Here is a 15,014-nt window from a genome sequence, read left to right on the forward strand (position 1 = left end):
GAGCAAAGATGGCTGCTGCTTCTTGCCACAAGCTCCTGTCAGGGAGTTGCCCAGAGCAAGAAGGTCTCTCCTCAGCCTCCTCCTCTCAAGGCTCAACACCCTCAACACAACAACCTCTTGTCCTGGGGAGCAGAGCCCAACCCCCAGCTCCCTGCAGCCTCCTGCCAGGGAGTGTCAGAGAGTGCTCCTGGCTGCCCTCAGCCTCCTCTGCTCCAGGCTCAACACCCCCATTCCCTCAGCCCCTCCTCACAGCACTTGTGCTCCAGCCCCTTCCCCAGCTCTGTGCCCGGCTCTGGCCACGCTGCAGCCCCTCAGTGTCCCTGTGGCAGTGAGTGAGGGGCCCAGCACTGAGCACAGCGCTGGAGCTGCGGCCTCCCCAGTGCTGCATTTGGAGCTGCACAGGAGCTGTCTCTGGTGCTCCATTTGCACAGCAGATCTGGGACACATCCTGACTTAGTAAAACATGTAGCAGACAATAGCAAATGGAATCTCAGTTGTCCTTCTTTTAGGCTGTACTAAGTGCTAATGTGCTTGTGTCACATTTATGAACTCTGAGGGCTGTTCCTTGCTCTGACATCCATACTACGTATTTCTTTGTACTTCTCTGCTTCCATGTCCTTTCCTGTGGAGATCTTTTGATAAAATACATTCAAAACTGAACACAAAATTATGTTCCATTCCCATTATCATTCAATCAAGCTCTCCTTGAACATTGCAACTCAAGGTCTCTCATCCATATCCTCTAGTCTTCCATGCCACACACAGCTGCAGTCTTAATACCTTTCTCCTGATATCGAGCTTAAATCTGCTTTCCTAAGCTCTTGACCATTTGTTCTTTATCACAAGTGTTGCTGAGGACTCATCAAATCCCCTCTTGCTGAGTCAGTGCTATCTACCAGCTCTCTCATAATCTGTGATTGCTTTATGGTTCCTATCAAGGAAAAGAGGGATATGGTTTTGATTCTTACCAGTATTAAGTGAACCACTATTGTCTTGTCTATGCCAGGAGATTATAGCCTGTTAGAACATGTCAACCATGAGGATTTGCTTCTCTAATCAAAGTCAAGTTTGCTGGAGATTAAGGCTCAGGTCTTTAGGAGAGATCTGAAATGTTGATTAATGCCAGGTACCAAGAAACAGAAATTCTTGATTACACCTTTTGCTAGCACTGACCTTTCCTGTGGCCTCACACAAGCAATTCAGTCCTGGAATAGGAAACACTTAGAACCACCATCAAGCTATTGTGGGATAAGCAGTTGCTGTAGGTTAGCATACCTGACCTCTGCTGCTAGTTTGTACGTGGCTGCTCTCCCTCTAAAAGTTCTTGTCTCTTTATGTTGGTTTAGCCATTTCTGAGCATGTGCTGCTTTTTAAAGGTGCTTAAAAGTTGTTGCCTTTCCATTACTGAAAGTTGCTCGTTTCAAATTCAAGCTGCTGTGCCTCTCCTGTCCCATCTGAAAGAGGTATAAGGGTATAATCCACATTCACCTGTGAGCCTTGTGCATCAAAAGTGTTGTGTAAATAAGCCTATTAATGAGAAAGGGTGGCAAATGTATTGGCAGACATGAAAAGGTAGGCTAAGTTAAAGTTAGGTCCCATCAACCTTGACAACGTTCCCTCAAGGGCATCAGTGGTTGTCAGTCGAAGCTGGTGACATCAGGTCTGTTATTTCAGAGATAAGCTCGGTGGCGATCTCTCTGCTCTCTTCCCAATGACTCCACTGTTCCCCTGTTTGATAAAGCTGATTCACATTATCGACCTGTGAAAGCCAGGGAATAAAGCTGCCATCCCTTGCACTTGTCTCCGTGCAGCATCTCTCTTTGGAGAGGCATTCTTCAAACTTCACTGTGAATGGGTCCCCCCACAGAAGCTCAGCCCAAATATGTCACTCTTGACTGATGGAATCAACACCACAGAGGCTTCAGGGAGCAAATTTGTTCAGATTTGAAAGAAATCATGCTTCTGAGCTCCTCAGTCGGTCCTTTAAGGCAAGCTGCCTCCTGTGGGGTGCTGAAAGTGGAGGTAGAAAATGCCAGACAGCTAAGCAGACCTCATTGAAATGTTTGGGAAGGTGGTTAGTGCTAAGGGATCTCTAATGACTGCTAACCAGGCTGGAACTGTTGGAAACCTCATGCTAAAAAAGAAGAAGAGGTGGCTTTCAGGGAGCAGAGGATGTTGCCACAGATATTGGGAGATGCAAGGTTCAACAGCTGCTTCAGCTGTGTAAAACAGAGATGAAAACAATCCCAGCCTATCCAGGAGTGGGTTTAAAATAGAAACTATTGCAAGGCACTTGTGTGCATTGACAAAGAAGGCTGTGTAAACATCATTCTTGTTTCTCCCCTTTGTGAGAGCGTGTCTCTATGCATTATGACTCCTAGTACTCAAAGCCTGATAATTTTGGTACACACACATTTGAAAGCAAGACTAATTGTATTGCCTGCAATAGAAGTTAAAGAAATGACGAGGTAATTTCTAGAAGAAACTCCTATGTGTTGAACAGATGGCATCACTGAGATGTGAAGGTATTTTGCAGGAGGAGATGGCAAACATTTCTTATTAATATATTCTCAGCATCAGCGTGCCATTCCATGGAGACAGGAATGGGATCCTTGGATGAAACAATAACATGTTATAAAAACATAGCACGGTACAGACATACATAATGCAGTGTGATATCATAGAATCATAGAATGGTAGGGTTGGAAGGGACCTTTAGAGATCATCCAGTCCAACCCCCTGCAGAAGCAGCTCCCACCTAGATCAGGTCACACAGGAACGTGTCCAGGTGGGGCTTGAAGCCCTCCAAGGAAGGAGCCTCCACACCCTCCCTGGGCAGCCTGGGCCAGGGCTCCCTCACTCCAACACTGACACAGTTTGTTCTTGTGTTTCAATGGAACTGTTTGTGTTCCAGCTTCATCCCATCACCCCTTGTCCTGTTGCTGGATACCATAGAAAAAAGTGCTGCCCCAACCTCCTGACACCCACCAGTGAGATATTTGTCACTATTCATGAGCTCCCCCCTCAGTCTCCTCCAGACTAAACAGCCCCAGGTCCCACAGCCTTTCCTCAGCAGGAAGATGCTCCAGTCCCCTGAGCATCTTGGTGGCCCTGCACTGGCCTCTCTCCAGCAGTTCCCTGTCCCTCTTGAGCTGAGGAGCCCAGAACTGGCCACAGGACTCCAGATGAGGCCTCAGCAGGGCAGAGCAGAGGGGCAGCACAAGCTCCCTTGACCTGCTGCCCACACTCTGCTTGCTGCCCCCAGGCTGCCATGGGCTTCTTGCCCACGAGGGCACGTTGCTGGCTCATGGTCAGTTTATTATCAGAATAATGCATTGCTTTGTCAGTGATATCTCTAGAGTCTGAGCTGGAATGTACTGATGTTCAATTTAGAGATAGGGAATCAAGTGACCAGACCCAGAAGAGAGTTTGCCTTTGCACAGGGATTTCTAACATCCTAAAATCTTTTTAGCAGGGGGTTATTTTTTAAAATACATCCTTCCAATGTCTCAAATAGAGCAGGCAGTGATTTTTGGTCAGATAAACACAAGTCATACTCGTGTTGTGGACTTGTACCAATTCCCCATTTTGGCTGTTCTCCAGCTGTTGAGTCTTTGTCTCACCAGCTGTTGGCCTTTAATGGTTTTAGGTTTTTTTGAAAGACTCCTTATAGGCCTTTTCTGCTCGTCATGCCTCTTGTCAGCACAGTCTATAGTCGTTCCCACACTGCAGGTGCTTGGCTTTGAGATGTAGGAATGGCAAAGGCAATGCTAATGAGTGTGTCCAGAGCCGGGCACAGAGCTGGGCACAGGGCTGGAGCACAATGCTGTGAGGAGCTGAGGGAATGGGAGTGTTGAGGCTGAAGAAGAGGAGGCTGAGGGGAGACAGCAGCACTCTCTGACACTCCCTCACAGGAGGTTGTGGCCAAGGGATGAGAGGTTTGGGCTCCCAAGTCACAAGCAACAGGCCAAGAGGAAACTGCCTCAACTTGTGCCAGGGGAGGTTTAGGTCGGAGATGAGGGACAATTTCCTTTCCAAAAGGATTATCCAGCCCTTGCACAGGCTGCCCAGGGAAGTGGAGGAGTCCCCATCCCTAGAGGGATTCCACAGCCGTGTGGCTGAGGGTGCCATGGGTGCCTATGGCAGTACTATTGGACTCAATGATCTTAAAGGTCTTCTACAACCTAAATTTACTCTAACATGTTGAGGCTTGGATCTAAATGCTGTTTAACCCAGAGTAACTACACAGTTTAACTACATTGCATTCTTCCTCTTCTGTTTTCCAGATTCATCCAGGAGATAGAGCATGCCATGGAGCTTGGCCCAAGCAAACAGTGTCCACTCCGCGAGTTCCTCACCATGTACATCAAGAACATCTTCCTCAATCAGGTCTTGGCTGAGATCAATAAAGAGATTGAAGGCGTCACAAAGGCATCTGATCCCCTGAAAATACTGGCTAATGCAGATACCATGAAGATCCTCGGTGTGCAGCGGCCTCTTCTGCAGGTAGGAGCTGTGGACTGCCAGTACATCCCATTACTGTCCATGTCTAGCCATGGCCTGGCTGCATTTCTAATGAGGAATGACATGGACCTGCAGGAGTGGCTCCAGAGGAGACCACAAAGATGATCAGCATGCTGGAGCATCTCCAGTATCAGGAGAGAAGGCTCTCAGGAGACCTTCTAGTACTTAAAGGGGACAGGAAAGATGGAGAAAGACTCTGTCAGGGAGTGTAGTGACAGGATGAGGTTTAATGGTTTTAATCTGATAGAGGATGGCTTTAGATTTGATATTGAGAAGAAGTTCTTCCCTGTGAGGGTGGTAAGGCCTTGGCACAGGTTGCACAGAGACCTTTTTGCTGCCCCATCCCTGGAAGTGTCCAAGGGCAGGTTGGATCCAGCTTGGAGCAACTTGGTCTAGTGGAAGGTGTCTCAGCCTGTGGCAGGGGGTTGGAACTCAATCCAACCCAAACTATTCTCTTTGTCTCAACATTGAGCCTATGACTGCAATCTATTCCAGTGTCACTGTGAGCACAGTCTTTCCTTTTCCAGTCTCTGTACACAGGTGGGTAGATGTACATCATTTAAGTGCTCTTACCTTTTGCTCCTGCAAGTGATTGTACCTCTCTTGCTAAATATATCAAGCTAACAGCAATCTTTGCCAGGCACGTGCCATTTGTTAAAGCACCTTGTAGCCATCACAACAAATTGTTACCAACTTTCTGGTGATTTTCAAGAATGTCTATAATGTGAGTCTCCCCTAGAAGTTCTGGGAACACTTGGAAGTCCCAGGGCCACGTCCTCAGACCGAATCAACGTGCCAAACTGCCAGGAGGAGCTAAGATGATGTCTGCTGCCTCCCAAGTGCATCATGTTTGTGACTGATGTGATACTGCTGCAGTGAGGCAGCTGTATTGCTTCCTCAGCCAGATAAGAGAGATCTGAGAGATTTGGCTTTGAATTTGGAGTATTTGTGTGAGAAGTCTCTTATGAAACAGCTTTTTTTCGGCTCTAATGTGGAGTAGTGATAAGAGCAACAAACACAATTCTCATCCCAACTACCAAACAAGTAACAGGACACTGTGGAAGCCTGCCCAAAAATTCTGAATTATGTGTTGCATGGCCCTTGCTGTGATTTGGGTCAAACTCTTTTAATCCTTTTAAATGATTCCTTCTTATCTGTGAAATCATCTCCTCGGGGAGGAATAATCTTGGCAATGTTCTAAGGAAGCAGCACACATCTCCCAAGGTTTATCTGGACCCTTTATAGCTGTAAAACATGTGTATATTATCATGATACCTAATAACAGTAATAATTCTCATTATTGTTATTTTTTTAGGGGAAATTGCTAGGATTTTTGCAGATATTAATGGTGCTGTCTGAGTGCCACAAGTACAGGATGGTTCTTTCAGAGGCAAGGCAAAATTAGATTCAAGCAGAGAATCCTCAGGAGTCTTTACAGGAGCACAGCCTCCTTAGAAGGAAGGCAGAAAAAGTCTCTTTTCATGCTTTAGAAAATGTTCACGAGTTAAAATGCTGTTTTGGAGCAGCTCAGCATCTCTGGACTACTTTCTTCCCAATGCAGAGCTTTACTTTCCTTCTCAGTAACTCATCTATCAAAACTGAGAAGTGGAAGAATGCAACTCGTGATAAATAATTACCAACAGAGAAGTTATTTCAGCTTCAGTGTTTACTGAGCATGCACTATGTAAGCTGAGAACAGAGCATTGCCTGTAGAGCAGGTTATGTCTGAATATCTCAGTCTCCTTCCTTGGAGGTCTCCAAGACCCATCTGGACACATTCCTGTGGGACCTGATCTAGGTGAACCTGCTTCTGCAGTGGGGTTGGACTGGATGAGCTCTAAAGGTCCCTTCCAACCCCTGGCATTCTATGATCTCATGTTGAATCCTGGCATGAGCTGAAGATGGGTTTGATGGCAGCTGTCTGTTTAGTTTCCCTTGGTACTTAGAAAGTAGTGCCAGTTAGGTGTAAGATGTAATGGTAAAAATGCAGCAGGAACAGTCATGAAATGAGCAGAGTATTGAAAACAGCTTTAATGAGAGCAGAAGGGGGTTTGTAGGTCAAGAATTCGAATGGCTGAGTAGTGGTGGCAGGAGCACAGTAGAGAAGGGCTGTGCTGGGGAAGAGGGGACAAATTGCATCCTCATTTTGTAGTTATCTCCAATGCTGGTAATTTCCCAGTGCCTGGGAAAAAAGAAATGTGCCAAATCTGACACATAGGTAGAAGCCTTCAAGACTTAATGTTGAGAACAATATTGAAAAAAAGTAGATTTCAGGGCAGGAAAAGCATCTGGAGATTAAAACTATGAGTTGTGATAGAAAGCAAAGTTCATGGAATGCTGAAATGGTGGGGGTTGGAAGGGACCTTTAGAGGTCATCCAGAACAACCTCCTGCTCCAGCAGCTGCCCCTGGCTCAGGGGCACAGGAACGTGTCCAGCTGGGCTTGGAAACCTCCTGAGAAGGAGCCTCCACACCCTCCCTGGGCAGCCTGGGCCAGGGCTCCCTCCCCTCAGCACCAAAGGACTTGCTCCTCCTGGGCCAGGGGCACTGCCTGTGTGCCAGCCTGTGCCCCTTACCCCTTGGCCTGCAAAACAAAGTGCCAACTCCTGACCCTTAAGGATCTTTAAGGACCCTTTAAGTGCTTGGAGGTGTTACTGAGATCCCCCTGAGCTCAGGCTTCTGTTGCCCAGGCTGAGCAGCCCCAGGGCTGCAGCCTTTCCTCCTCACACACATCTTGCAGCCCCTCAGCATCTCAGCAGCCCTGCACTGGCCTCTCTGCAGCACTTCCCTGGCTCTCTGCAGCTGGGCAGCACAGCACTGGCCACAGCCCTGCACATGAGGCCTCAGCACATGGGGCAGGGCACAGGGGCAGCACAACCTCCCTCCCCCTGCTGCCCACACTCTGCTGGATGCCCCCAGCATGCCATTGGCTTCTTGCCCCCCAGCCCAGGCTGCTGCTCATGGGGAGCTGCTGCCCCCAAAGTCCTACTTGCTCATAGTCTGAGGAGCCCACTGAGGATGCTCTTTGAAGTCTGAGTGATCTGGAACTAAGTAGCTATATTCTATTACCATCATTTATGGTAATATTAACACATAAGCTTTGGGGCAGGACCAAGAGGGTTGTTAACCCTGCAGACTTGGTTTGCATTCTCAATTTGACAACATGTTCCTGTGGCTTGTGGCTTCATTTGTAGCCACGGAAATGTGTCCTGTAATATCAATACATTTTCTCAAAGTTCCTTTGGGGTTGAAGAGTCAGAAGGGCTGGGAATTTTCTTGTCCAGTTCCTGTAATTTGTTTCTCATGATGGATGGAAATCATTTGAAACTGGCATTATTCTTGGTCAAAATGTCCCTGGTCAGAAGGTCTGCTTGTTCCCGACATTACAGAAGGGTCATTTTGTGAAAGAGAAGAGAAATTGCTGCCTCTTTGAACCAAGTCATCCAAATAGCTCCCTAAAATAATTGTATTGATTTTACATTAAAAGAGGGGAGGGGAAAAAAAGAGAAAGGCTATTTCTGCATTGGCAGTGCTGAAGCCTGAAATCTTTGCCCTCCTCACTCCATGGGTACGATGGCAATACAGTGTGTAGCGTGAAGGAGCTTTGCACCTTTCTCTCCCAGCACTGTCTCACTGGGTTTTTTTCCTGTCTTATGTCATTCATGGAGGGGTTCAAGGTTCAACCATCCCACTCCTTTCTATCCTGAAGATCTTTCTGAAGCTTCTGTGGCAGGAGCTGGCTCTGTGATTTGAACACAACTGGGGAGTTTATCGGTTCCCTCTGCATGGGCTGATAATAGCTGCTTTTTGATAACTATCAGCACATGTTTGAACTGAATTAGCTTATAGATAAGAGCTTTTCTAGCATCCTGGGCTGTCTTGTCCTCACAGATGAATCATCCATTTCTCTAAAGATTATGCTTCTATAAAACCCCAAATTGGAGCTGCCCTTTATTAATATCACATTTGTCTTGTTTCTTGTCCTTATAATGTAAAACACTGCAAATCCCTTTTAAGGCTGACTGGATAAGTGTGAAACTTAATTTGTCTTAACGTTATTCTGCATTAAACTTCATGCTGTAATTGTTTAAATCAATACTAAATTATAGGCTACAAGCAGCTCGACAGCTTCTTATAGCCTGTTCCTGTATGGTTTGTGTCGAGGTGATAAATCTTTCCAGCTAGGTGGTCACTGCTAATACTGGCCTTAAAAATGTCCTGCCCTGTCTCTCCATCCAACAGAAAAAGTGCCTGGTGCTTCAGTCTTTCCACTCTCTAGCAGCAGAGTGGGATTTTGCCTTTAAAGCACCGGTGTGACCATTCCTTACAGCAATACTGTGTAGATGATGGGCTCCAGCAGCTGAAAACCCAGCAAAAATACTCCTTAAAAAGCCAGAGCCTGCAGCTGTGTGCAGGATAACGACTTGCTGGAGCTAATTACCCCCTCACCCATGCTATTTCTCACATGCATGAAGCCATTGGCTTGTGACTTTCCGAGGAGACATCACCTTTGGTCAAATTACTGGTGATTAGGGAAGAAGAATGGTCACAGTGAGTGGCATTTCAGTTGCTCCCCAGTAATGATGGGTGCATGCTATGATAGCAAGTGGGTATTGTTATTTATTAGTGTAAACAAACCAGTTGTCTTTGCAGACTGGCTTCCAACAATCAAAATCCATTAAAGAGCAAGGCAACGCTGATCAATTGAGTCCTTGCTATTCAAGGACAAGTGTGACTTTTGAGGCAGCACCTGTGATTCTGGTCCTTGTATTCCCTTTTTTGTTTTCCTGTGAAGACACAATGTCTAAAGCAGTTATGAAGCGCTTGGCAGCTGTTTTCATCTCTTGGGGGGTGTATCTGTTGTCATTGCATAGCCAATATGTCAAGAGATGAAGACCCGTGGCTGACTTTCTGCCTGAATCTTCTTCTTCACTTTGAAATGAGACACAGAATTATCTCACCATAGGAGTCTGAATCTCCCTATTGCTTTCAGTATTTCTTTAGATAATTTTTGCTCTGGGGGGGAACATTTAGTGTGGTTATTGCCTTTTGTGGAAGCTTTTACAAGGCTCCCATGTAAGTCATGTGTAAGTTCTCCACTGAGGCTGATCGTTGAGCTCTAAGTTATATAAAAGCAATTGCTAGCTTTAGGCAAACTGTTATGGTAGTGCTTCAATTTATTTTAAGCATTCAAGTTTAACTTGCACATTCAGTAAAACCTAGGTAGGAAAAACATCTTTAAGTTGCATTTGGACATATTGAAGCAGCGTGCCTCGCAGGCAGAGTTATTCTCTTCCTCTCTGGATCTGGAAAAGCAAAGTCATGTCTCACAAACCATCCCACAGATTTGACTCATAGAATAGAGTTCTTTTGGTTGGACAAGTCCTGTAAGATCATCAAGTCCTCACCTTGCCACAGCCACCACTGACCCACAGCCCTCAGCACCTCAGCCCCAGGGCTTTGGGATCCCTCCAGGGCTGGGCACTCCCACAGCTCCCTGGGCAGCCTGGCACCCCTCTCAGGGAAACTGCCTTAGCTCCAATCTAAACCTCCCCTGGGGCAACTTTAATATTCCCTGTCTCTTCTGACCTGAGGCTCAACAGTCTTGGTTAAAAGCAGTGAGAGTTGGGTGCAAAATGTCTTTGATCATGGTCCTACCTGAGACCACTATTTTTGTTCACCTCAACAAATATCTGTCACATGAGTGCAAGTTTTGGTCCACACCAGCCCAGATTGGATTTTAACTTCATAAATGATGAGTTACTATTATTGTCAGGTCTTTAATAACCATTCTTTGAATATTTACATACCCAGCATTGTAATGATGTTAGTTGGAAGGGACCTCTGGAAGTTGGTCTCATCTGCCTAAAGCTCTGGCCCAGAACAAAGTTGGACCAACACCTGATCAGATCAGTCTCACCGAGTCTTGAAAACCTCCAGGAGTGGAGAACTTCTGAACAACTGTTCTGTACTTCTCTCCTGATGGAAATATTTTTTCCTAGCCACAATTTCTGGCTGCTCTTTCTTATTATGTCACATGTATGATATATGGAAGGACCCAGGGAGGGTGTGGAGGCTCCTTCCTTGGAGGGCTTCAAGACCCGCCTGGACACGTTCCTGTGTGACCTGATCTAGGTGGGAGCTGCTTCTGCAGGGGGGTTGGACTCGATTAGCTCTAAAGGTCCCTTCCAACCCCACCATTCTATGATTCCATGACCCAGGAGTCTTGATTTAAGCTGTGCATTATTTGTAGCAGTGGAAATGTGAAGCCTGCACACAGTGCAGCAGCTCTTGCACCTCTCTAAGGCACGTTAGGTGCAAAGCAGAGTAAACAATCAGATGGCCATATTATGACTTTAACACTTCTACTTGTGGTTGAATCTTGTTATGGTTGATCTCTGGTTTAAATTATCCTGGTGTTAATAAAGATACACCTTCTTAGGGTCAGTCTAGCCACAACAGCCCTGACAGTACTAGGGTTGAAAGCATCTGTGGAGGGTTTGTATCACTGAGTGTGATAAGAAGATGTATAGGCAAAACAGACCAGTTAATAAAAGAGATCACCCAGTCTTGTATCTCTTAGCAATTACATCATGCCTTTGATGAGTAGATCTGAAGTAGAATTTGATTTAATTGGTAAAAGTCACTGTTCAGAGACTGTCCTTCTAACACAGCTTCAGCTCTCAATCTGTGTCTTTGTAGTACGTCAGCCAACACCACTCCTAATACTTCAGGTTGAATTCATGTCATTAGCTCTGCTTGCTCAGGGTTGTGCCTGCTGGGTTACTTCAGAAGATGATCTGAGCCAGGAAAGTTCTGTTTCCATCCTGAAACTCCTGGTTTGAGCAAAAGCAACGGCTATTGCTCTGAACGGCCTTGGGAAGCAGTAGCTTCAGGTTGCTCAGCACAGCCTCCTGAGCTCGTGGTGCTGAGAAACCTGGCTTGGAAGGGGGTCAAACCTGGTGTTTTCAGGGTGGGTTGGAGGGTACAGACTGTCTGCTGTCGCTTTTGATCTTTCTGCAGCAGGAGGTTTTTTGGTGGACAAGCTGGAGAGCAGTAATGGTTTCTGACACGTCTGCTGACAGGGACTGAACTGCATCAGCACTCTGTCAATCCCAGCTTCTAAGAGCTGCCTTTTTTCGAGACCTGTTTGACTTCACTGGCTGTCAAAGGCATCCTGAGTTTATGGCCTGCATGGGAAGAGCAGCAGGTAGTCAAAGGGGAGGGGGATAGCTACATGGGCAACATGAATCCACAGGGATCAGCTGCTCTGAGGGAGCAGAAGGGGCATTAAGCCCCCCAAGGCCACCCTGGGAGATAGAATGGGTATGAAGAGAAGTTTGGTTGACTTTGCCTCTGTGAATTTGCTGTCTCTCTCTGTTTTTTCTGGTCATTGGTCATGTAAGTGAGACTCAAGCTGAAGTGGGAAGAGAAACACACTCCAGTTGTTGCACACTGGAAATGGCCTGTGGGGGTAAAAAAGGAAAAAGAGATAAATAAATAGCTGTCACCATCTTCCTGGCCTTGAAGACTGACATCTGACTAGCAGGTCCTGTCTGTGCCATTGCAATTCCCTTTACAGCTTCTGGATTAATCCTGTCTCCATAGATGCAGCATCTGTTGAGCTCATAGGGCTTTTTATACCTTTTCTTTTGTTCCTGGATTAACATGAGGGTTTAGGGCGATGGGAGAAGCTACATGTACAGCCTGCGTCAGCCTTTCACAGAACCCCAGAAGCTCAGGGGCTGGAAGGGACCTGGAAAGCTCATCCAGTGCAACCCCCATGCCAGAGCAGCACCACCTAGAGCAGGGCACACAGGAACTCATCCAGCTGGGGTTGGGATGGCTCCAGAGAAGGAGACTCCACAGCCCATCTGGGCAGCCCCTGCCAGGGCTCCCTCACCTCAACAGGGAACAAATTCTTCCTTGTGTTTCTTTGGAAGCTCTTCTGTTGCAGCTTATTCCCATTGTCCTTTGTCCTATCATTGGCTTTCCCATTCTTTTTGATGGGATTTTATTCTAAGTTCCTGCAATCATCCTGCATGCAACAATTTCTGACTTGGTTAGAAGTCAACAGGAGTGTGTGATGATGTTCCACATCAGGACCCGTGGGAGATGCACCAGCGTGGTGGTGGGAATGCCTCTGGGATGCAGAGCACATCAGCTCCTCCTGACATCCCTGAGATGCAGAGGAGCATCCATATCCTGCAGGATTAACCCTTTTAAAAGTCCTTTGCTGTCATGGTATTTGCACTCTGAGCTATACAGCTGTGTGGCAATTCATCAAGTGAAACCACTGCAGCTTCCCTGTAAGTTGTTCTAAGTTTTTGAATCCTTTCAAAACTGTTGTGGTTTGGTTTTATTTCCCAGAAGTTGAGCACAAACCACATGGATCTGCCCTAGCCTCAGTCACAGGCCTGGATTGATTATTTTAATTGGCAAAACAGCACAGACAGGCTCCTTCAGCAGCAGTATTGCACTCATAGATCCTCATTTTGCCTCCCATGGCTGAGCCCACGTGGCTGGTGTCAGAAACAGCCCCTGTTATCTTTGTGTCCAGGGGAGAAGCCATTTAGCTTGGCCACCCTCCTGTTTGTTTAAAGCTCAAGCTGCCCATTATTCATTTGCAACATCTTTAAGCAGGGGAGCACATCCCTGGAGTGCAGAGGCAGTGCTGGCCTTCTCATTAACACAAGGATGCTTCCAAAAAGTAGATGTGAAGCCTCAGATGCAGCACCCACAGAAGCAACACTTCACCCAACTTTCCTTCTTCCTCTCTTTGCCATTATTTCCTAGGTGTTTCTGCTGTTTTAAACCATTTGACTTCACTAGGGTTGTTTCTGTGATGGATGACCATAGCTGCAGTACCCAGGAGGCTCTTAGCAACCACCTGCAAAGGCAGAGTCTGATGAGCTTCATATAAAGCACATCTGTACCACTCCATCCCCATCAGCCCTCCAGGAATTTCTTTCATAACTATCTTTTCACTTGGCAAGTTTCATTACTTGCTTTCCCAAAACACAGCAGCAGTAGAGTTTGGGATCTTGGTTGGGTCTTCTGTTTGGTGACCCTGCTTCTGCAGGGGGGTTGGACTGGATGATCTCTAAAGGTCCCTTCCAACCCCTACCATTCTGTGATTCTATGACTCTCCCTGCATCCATTAGCTGGAGGTTGTGTCTCTCTGTCACAACAGTGCAGACATCTTTTCCCTTCCCCATGCTTGATTTGCTTCATGAATCCCAAACCCAGCCTGTAACACAATCTGCAACACGCTTTGTAGATGGCTTCAAGAGAAGAAACCTCCCTGTGTTTTTGCCAGGCTCACTGAAAGGCACTTCTGTTTTTTCCCCCCTTGTATTTGAAGCCTGGTCCCATTTAATTTAACTCTAATTTCCACTTTTTTGAAATGTTTTCCTAATCAGAAGTGCTGGATGAGAAGAGCCATCACATTTCCAATAATTGATGGCTTATTGAGTTGTCAGCACTAATTCATCCTCCTTTTGAAGTGCTGGGATGTTCAAAGGAATCATCCTTTTACAACATGCTCTTTTTTGAAGAAAAGTTCATTTTTATAATTAGGTTGGTTTTTTTCCCCTCTTTCCCCCCACTGTGGAGTGTAATTGTAGCTGTGTGGCAAGAGGGAGGGATGAAGCACCTTCCAGCTCACACAGCCTCTAAAATGCCTTTATTACTACTTTTGCTGCTAATTTCTCTCCCTCCTTCCTTTTGCAGAGGTTTAATTATACCTGTTTTAAAAGTGCATTTTGAAATATGACACCTACTTCTCATAGAGAACAAAAGAGAGATTAATCCATTGTTAGAAGGGAAGGGAAAGAAGCTCTTCTCTTGGTTTTTTTTGATCTGTCAGGGACTGCCCCTCCCTGACAAGCAGCATTCAGCCAGAGGACTGCAGAGAAGTAGCTGGGAATTTGAAGGAAAGGACTTGTCAACAGCACAATTGAATGAAAAAAACCAGATGCAGAGATGCTGTGATCAGTTTTCCCTTTCTTGGCAGGATGGGTTTTCCCTCCTCCCCTCCACTTGCAGAGAGAAAGGCTCTTGCTGGAGTGTATAAACTTTGCTAGCAGTTTAAAGTGTTAAATAGCACTCTAAATTACATCTGAAATAACAGAGAAAAGGCATTCAATTAAAAGTTTCCCCTCTTGATACTGCTCTGTGAATAGACCCTTTCCATTTTTAAGTCAAATGATAGTTTCATTCCTGCACACAAAGCAAAGGTTTTCCTTTGCATCACCCCTGCAACAGCACCATAAAGGTGTTGGGTAGTTCCAGGTCCTGCAGATCCTGTTCTGGACATTCTGGGACTCTCTGGGGAATTTAAACTGTTGGGATGGGCTCTTTAATTAAAATATTGGGGGACTTTGTGTAAACTCTGCTACACAAAGGGAAGATAGAATGAAATGATAGGACTCTACAGGAGAGCCCTGCCCCAGGCTGTGTTCTGGTTTAATTAATTAGGTGCTGATTAGA

The 15,014-nt window shown here is 46.1% G+C and overlaps 1 protein-coding gene across 1 annotated transcript in view; it reads left to right on the top strand.

The window, feature by feature from the left end:
* Nucleotides 1-15,014, top strand: part of EXOC4 (exocyst complex component 4) — a 457,325-nt gene that overhangs the window by 323,980 nt on the left and 118,331 nt on the right. The window contains exon 11 of the mRNA XM_062020282.1: nt 4,287-4,506. Coding sequence (XP_061876266.1) covers nt 4,287-4,506 — 220 coding nt within the window. The remainder of the gene's footprint in view (nt 1-4,286; nt 4,507-15,014) is intronic.

This window comes from Colius striatus, chromosome 1 (assembly GCF_028858725.1).
Source record: "Colius striatus isolate bColStr4 chromosome 1, bColStr4.1.hap1, whole genome shotgun sequence".
Lineage (NCBI taxonomy): Eukaryota > Metazoa > Chordata > Aves > Coliiformes > Coliidae > Colius > Colius striatus.